This window comes from Piliocolobus tephrosceles, unplaced genomic scaffold, assembly GCF_002776525.5.
Source record: "Piliocolobus tephrosceles isolate RC106 unplaced genomic scaffold, ASM277652v3 unscaffolded_39358, whole genome shotgun sequence".
NCBI lineage: Eukaryota > Metazoa > Chordata > Mammalia > Primates > Cercopithecidae > Piliocolobus > Piliocolobus tephrosceles.
In genome coordinates, this window is record NW_022323596.1 from 1 (window position 1) to 7,306 (window position 7,306).

Consider the following 7,306-nt stretch of genomic DNA (forward strand, 5'->3'; position numbering starts at 1 on the left):
TTCCAGCCCTTCACGATTGATCAGGCCTGTTTAGAAAGAAGGCCTAGCCATAGTTCCATCTAAGGAGGGAAGATGGCCTTCTTTCCTTTCCTTAGATGGAAGTGCCCTGCCTGTTAGAGGAGAGAAAAATGGGGTGGGAAGACCCTGACTTCTCTGAGAAGAGAGCACACTCCCCGAAACATCTTCCTGCTTGAGTCCACCTTGGCCATGAGCTGTGTTGAGAATTCTCTGTGCTATTCTCCTTTGTAGGGATGGCGGTCTGGTGGATTCCGTTAGTGAAATAAGTTTCACTATTTCATGTTAAAAATGCGAGCTGTGTTTGCTTCCCTTTAGGCAGCGTGCCGTCCCTGGCTGCGGGACTGCTCTTCGGCAGCCTAGCCGGCCTGGGTGCTTACCAGCTGTCTCAGGATCCAAAGAACGTTTGGCTTTTCCTAGGTATGTCTGCTTCAGCGTCTCCTTAGGGCAGCTGTGTATCCAGAATACTCTTTTCCAAATGACCCTGGTTTGCTGGGATGGGGTGAGGTCTTCACACTTAACTTATGACAGTTTCACTTCTTCTACCAAGTCCTCAGAAAGTTTTAAAATGAGGGTGCAGAGGCGGGATTTGTGCTGGTTTTTGTTTATCTTTTATGTACAGAACATGGAAGGATTTCCATACCTCGTGAATGTATTTACCCAGTAGCATTAAACTTCTATAAGGTAAATGTGTCAGCCGTTGAAGTTGCCCATGGAAGATCACTGGCCTCAGCATCCCTAAGACATCACACATCTGGGTTAGGTTTGCATCCGAGTTGCAATTTCTCCATTTGAAAATCACCTCTTTAGCAGTAATCCCAGCACTTTGGGAGGCCGAGGTGAGCAGATCACAAAGTGAGGAGTTCAAGACCAGCTTGCCGAACATGGTGAAACTCCATCTCTACTAAAAATACAAAAATTAGCTGGATATGCTGGCAGGCGCCTGTAGTCCCAGCTACTTGGGAGGCTGAGGCAGGAGAATCGCTTGAACCTGTGAGGCAGAGATTGCAGTGAGCTGAGATCACGCCACTGCACTCCAGCCTGGGAGACAGAGCAAGACTCGGTGTCAAAAAACAAAAAACATGAGCATAGAAGCAGAACTGGAAATGTACCCTGTGAGCGGCATGGACAGTGAGTGGGGTGGGGGACCGAGGAGTCCTTATCAGGGTGGCTTTCAGCACATTTCTGTGGGGCTCCACCCATGTGTCAGACGCTGCTAGGAGTGTGGGTTCCTCACTGTCTCCACAAACCCCGGGTGAGAATGAGTGCCATGTGGGAGGGAGAAGCCGTGTGATCTGTACACATCAGCCGGGTTGGGAAGGGAGGTCAGTGATGGCTCATGGGGTGTGCTGGGGAAGGAGGTGCGTCCAGGTCCCCGCTCTGCCTAACAGCTCCCTCCCTCATGCTCCAAAATGACTTTCAGCCTGCATTTTCCCTTTCTGTGATTGTACTCCACTCAGCAAATGACCTCATGCCTATTGTATAGAAAAAACAGCAGCCATCAGGTGGGGACTCCCCAGAGCCTTTAATCTCCAAGCCTCACCTTGTCCTGTTTTCCCTCCTGTCCAACACCAGTGTCCTCCTCTGGGCTTTGGGTGTCTTCTCCCTGACCTTCTCCAGACCTTTACACCGGCAAGGATCCTGTCTTGTATTTGTGGTCCTCCTTTTAGGTGGGTCCACCCGTTGATATTCAGTTGTACTTGTCTCCTTCCCCTTCATAAACTTCCCTTTTTTTGAGACAGAGTCTCACTGTATTGCCCAGGCCAGAGTGTAGTGGCGCGGTCTTGGCTCACTGCAACCTCCACCTACCCGGTTCAAGCAATTCTCCGGTCTCGGCGTTCCGGGTAGCTGGGATTCAGGCGTCCGCCAACAAGCCCGGCTGATTTTTCTGTTTTTAGTAGAGACAGGAGTTTCACCATGTTGTCCAGGCTGGTCTGTAACTTCTGACTTCAGGTTTGGGAGGCTGAGGAGGGTGGATTGCCTGAGCTCAGGAGTTCGAGACCACCATGGGCAACATGGTGAAACCGGGTCTTTAATAAAATAAAATAAGGTTAGCCAGATATGGTGGCGGGCGCCTGTGGTCTGAGCTACTCGGGAGGCTGAGACTTGAGAATGGCTTGATCCCGGCAGTTGCAGGTTGCAGTGAGCCAAGATCACACCACTGCACTCTAGCCTGGGCGACAGAGCGAGAATCTGTCTCAAAAACAACCAGAAAATGCGACTCTGTTCATGTGTCCTTCTGCTTAGTAGCCTTTAACGGCTTCTCATTGCTCTTAGGATGAAAACCCAATCCCTAGTATGGCCTTCAAGGCTCCATGTGGCCTGGCCCCTCTTACTTGACTTCTGTGCCACACTGGCCTGTTAAGGTGAATGCGCCATGCTCCCTGTCACCACAGGGCCTCTGCATATACTGTCCCCTCTGCCTGGAATAGGCCTTCCCACCTTCAGCTCATTAATTCCTGCCGTAATTTCAGATCTCAGCCAATCTTCACTTTTTTGGCTAAGCCTTTTTATTTGTGTGAGTCTCTAAAGTCTGTCCCATCAGACCTGAAGCACTGTAAAAGGGCAGAGACAGTTACGATTACCTTTGTATTCTCCAGCACCTAGCACAGCGCTTGACATGTAGTAGGTGCTTTGACAGTTACCCAGTGGGAACTGCGTGCAGGGTAGAGGAAATAGCGTCTGCGGGGCATGAGAAACAGCAGCATTTTGGAGAAAACTAACACATTGATGGCTAAAGTGTGGGTTTTGCAGAAGACAAGTGGTAAGAGATGAGGCTGGAAGGGCAGGCAGGGCCCAGGCTGTGTAGGGCCCTATTTGGCCAGTATTGGTACTTGGACCCATAGGATGTGGGCAGCCAGTAATCTCCCCCCACTTGGTGAAGGAGGAATAAGCATAGGGTGAGGTGTGAGCCTTGAGAGATGGGTGGGGCTTGGCCCACTTCTGATTCCCCTGCGTAGAAGATGTAATGAGTTTTAACCCTTCTTTATATTTTTTTCATCAGCTACATCTGGTACCTTGGCTGGCATTATGGGAATGAGATTCTACAACTCTGGAAAATTCATGCCTGCAGGTTTAATTGCAGGTGCCAGGTACTTTCATTTGTTACTCTTCTTTACCATGTAGAGTTCAGTTTATTCCCCAGGATACTTTATGCATTCAAAACCTAACTTGTTTCAGGATATCTGATGCTATGCATCAACTGACATTTGATACATACACTAATAGGAAATGTTTCAAAAACAATAGCTGGTTTAATGTCAAAATGGCATGAGTATGTCCATTCACTGTGGAAATGGGTTTGTTCTCATGTTTGCTTTCCGGTCCATCCTAGCTCCTCCCTATATGGTGGCAGAAGTTTTCCTGCAAAGCCATGACTGCAGCCTTTTGTGTGACTTGCATGGAAGATGCGGGGGTCCCATATTTCTTAGATGTGTAGATGTCTTTTACAGAAAATTTTGCCAAAAGGGAATTTTGATTGAATCCTCTTTTCTAATTTTTTTTTTTTTTTGAGACAGAGTATCGCTCTGTCACCCAGGATGGAGTGCAATGGTGTGATCTCTGCTCACTGCAATCACCGTCCGTCTCCCGGGTTCAAGTGATTCTCATGCCTCAGCCTCTGGAGTAGCTGGGATTACAGGCATGCACCACCACACCTGGCTCATTTTTGTTGTTTTGGTAGAGACGGTGTTTCACCACGTTAGCCAGGCTGGTCTTGAACTCCTGATCTCATGATCCACCCACCTCAGCCCCCCAAAATGCTGGGATTACAGGCGTGACCCACTGCACCCGGCCCTGTTTTCTAATTTTGATTATAAAACCTAAACCAAATTGTGGCTTTTAAAAAATTTAGTTGTGGCCAAGCATAGTGGCTCACGCCTGTAATCCCAGTACTTTGGGAGGCTGAGGCTGGCGGATCACCTGAGGTCAGGGGTTCAAGACCATCCTGGCCAACATGGTGAAACCCCATCTCTATGAAAACTACAAAAATTAGCCGGGTGTGGTAGTGGGCACTTGTAATCCCAGCTACTCGGGAGGCTGAAGCAGGGAGAATTGCTTGAACCTGGGAAGTGGAGATTACAGTGAGCTGAGATCATGCCACTGCACTCCAGCCTGGGGGACAGAGCAAGAGTCCATCTCAAAAAAAAAAAAAAATTTAGTTGTAGGCCAGGTTTAGTGGCTCACGCCTATAATCCCAGTACTTTGGGAGGCCAGAGCGGCCAGATCACTTGAGGTCAGGAATTCAAGACCAGTCTGCCCACATGGTGAAACCCCATCTCTATGAAAAAATACAAAAATAAGCCCGGCGTGATGTTGCACGCCTGTAATCCCAGCTACTTGGGACACTGAGTCAGGAAAATTGCTTGAACCTGGGAGGCAGAGGTTGCAGTGAGCCGAAATTGTGCCACTGAACTCCAGCCTGGGCAACAGAGGTGAGTGAGACTCCGTATCAAAAGAAAAAAAAAAATTTAACCTTCTTAAAAACAAAAAGTTTAGTTGTTAAGTATTATAAAAACATCCTGAAGGCAGGGGCATTTTTTAAAATCTGTTTTGGAGAAAGATTGCATACTCCGCTCTGATCATAGTTGTGACGCTACCAGTATAATGTTACACCTGAAGTAAGAGAGTCAGTGTGGAGCAAGGTCTAGAGCAGTAAACTGAGAGGCTGGAGATTCGACCATTAATCAGATCCATGATGGTGGGGCGGCCTTGCTCTTGCCTCCATTTCTTCATCTGTTCAAATTATTGGCAGTTGGATTAGGATCCAGCTCATGTGTGCTATTTTAAGACCTCAGTGTGAGACTGTCCCTTGGCTTGCTTTTTCTCTGGTTCCTCCAGGGATGGAAATTTTACCTCTGACCACTCTTGCCTTAGTACCTCCTCCCGCATGCAGTTGTGAGGAACCTGCAGAGTTTAGTTCCTTAAAAACATAGTTGCCTGTTCTGTCCTTTACCTGACGTTTTCTATCTTGTTTCTTTTAAACAGTTTGCTGATGGCCGCCAAAGTTGGAGTTCGTATGTTGATGACATCTGATTAGCAGAAGTCATGTTCCAGCTTGGACTCATGAAGGATTAAAAATCTGCATCTTCCACTGTTTTCAATGTATTAACAGAAATAAGTGCAGCATTTTTGCATCTGACATTTTACCTAAAAAAGACACCAACCTTGGCGGAGGGGTGGAAAATCAGTTGTTACCATTATAACCCTACAGAGGTTATAATGAGGATGGAACATGAGCTTATGGAGACCCTCATAGAGATCGATTCTTGTGTATCGATGTTATCTCTTCTTTCTGTATCTGCAGGTAAATCTCAAGAGTAAAATGTTAGGTGTCAACTGTGAGGGCCCTGAAACCTCATTCCGTGCTCTGAGGAACAGTGTGAAAAAATCTCTTATGAGATTTAGAATATCTGTTCTTTTGTTCATCTTAGATTACAGACTGAATTTGAAATTATGTTAAGTGAAATATCAATGAAAATAAAGTTTACTATAAATAATATTTCCTATGGTGTCTTCATTGCCAGAGCTGTCTAGTTCATAGAATGAGATGTTGCTAGCAGCAAGATATAGAAACTTGAAAGTATTTTGTTAATATTTAGAAATTACTTATTTTGAATAACTTAAGGACCAAGGAAAGTTATTTGATTGTACATTGCATTGAAGCTTGTTTCAAAAATGACCTCTGAGGATTTTTTGTTTTTCAAGAGACAAGGTCTTTCTCTGTCACCTAGGTTGGAGAGCAGTGGTGCAATCATATGTCACTGTAACCTCAAACTCTTGGGTTCAGTCCTCCCACCTCAGCCTCCTGAATAGCTGGTACTACTGGTGCATACCACCTCACCCGGCTAATGTATTTTAATTTTTTTTGTAGAGATGGGGTCTTGCTCTGTTGCCCAGGCTGGTCTCAAACTCCTGGTCTCAAGTGATCCTCTCGCCTTGGCCTCCCAAAATGTACTGAAGTAATAAGCATGACCTACTGTACCTGGCCACTGAGGTTTTCTTCTTTCTTCTTTCTTTTTTTTTGAGATGGAGTTTTGCTCTTATTGCCCAGGTTGGAGTGCAATGCCACAATCTTGGCTCACCGCAACCTCTGCCTTCCAGGTTCAAGCAATTCTCCTGCCTCAGATTCATGGGTACCTGGAATTACAGGCATGCGCCACCAGGGCCAGCTAATTGTATTTTTAGTAGAGATGGGGTTTCTCCATGTTGGTCGACCTGGTCTCAAACTGTTGACCTCAAGTGATCTGCCTGCCTCGGCCTCCCAAAGTGCCGGGATTACAGGTGTGAGCCACCATGCCTGGCGGCCACTGAGGATTTCTAAGGTTAGGACTGTGGGCCGGGCATGGTGGCTAACTCCTGTAATCCCAACACTTTGGGAAGCCGAGGCAGGCAGGTCACAAGGTCAGGAGTTCGAGACCAGCATGGCCAAAATGCTGAAACCCCACCTCTACTAAAAATACAAAAATTAGCCAGGTGTGGTGGCGGGCGCCTGTAGTCCCAGCTACTCGAGAGGCTGAGGCCGGAGAATCCGGAGAATCACTTGAACCCAGGAGGCGGAGGTTGCGGTGAGCCAAGACCGTGCCACTGCACTCCGGCCTGGGCGACAAGACTCCGTCTCAAAAAAAAAAAAAAAAAGAAAAAGAGGACTGTGTAGCAAAATTAAAAGGTGATGTTGTTGTTGTCGTTAATTAGTTCATACATAAATGTGAAACTAGAATACCCATCTAGAGCTTGAATCAGCTAGTTTGGTGTCTCCGTTGGACACATTCACTGGATACTGGTACTGTTTCAACATGAAGAATTAACTCAATCTGCTACCCCTTGCTTTAGTTTTCATTCCCTCTTTAAAAAGGAAAACATACTTAACTACTGTTCTCTACCCTGTTACTGCTTTAGAGTATAGTTCAGACACTGTATGTGTTTGCCCAAGCCCCTTGAAAGTGGTCCTAGTTTTCCATCTATTTTTATAGGACTCTGGACAATTGAGGGCACTTGTGTTGCAGTGGTAGAGGCATCAGAAGGCCATAGACCATCCAAACCTACCAGCCTCCCAGGCTTCCACAGCTAAGAGTTTGAATCAGGGTGTTGGCCCTGTTTTCATCTATCATGGAGTGTTTCCAAAGGGCACACATTTTTGCCACCTTCAGTCCTAGAGGAGCACCTGAATCCTGAATGACAAGGTTCCCTGAAGGTGGGAATTAGTTTAGGTGCCAAGTAGATCCCTGTGTGACTATTTGGTCCTCAGCAACCAGCCTGGAAAATTCTAAGGCTGCCCACAGATGAGAGGCAG

At 46.7% G+C, this 7,306-nt stretch overlaps 1 protein-coding gene across 1 annotated transcript; it reads left to right on the forward strand.

Annotated features, from left to right (window-relative positions):
- Positions 1–285: 285 nt before the first annotated feature.
- On the forward strand, positions 286–5,515 carry LOC111521763 (transmembrane protein 14C; the record flags this gene model as incomplete). The annotated part of the gene is made up of 3 exons (XM_026452715.1): positions 286–435; positions 3,020–3,107; positions 5,002–5,515. Coding segments are annotated over 3 exons (290 nt in total), but the record flags the coding sequence as incomplete, so codon positions are not given.
- Between the last annotated feature and the right edge of the window lie 1,791 nt (positions 5,516–7,306).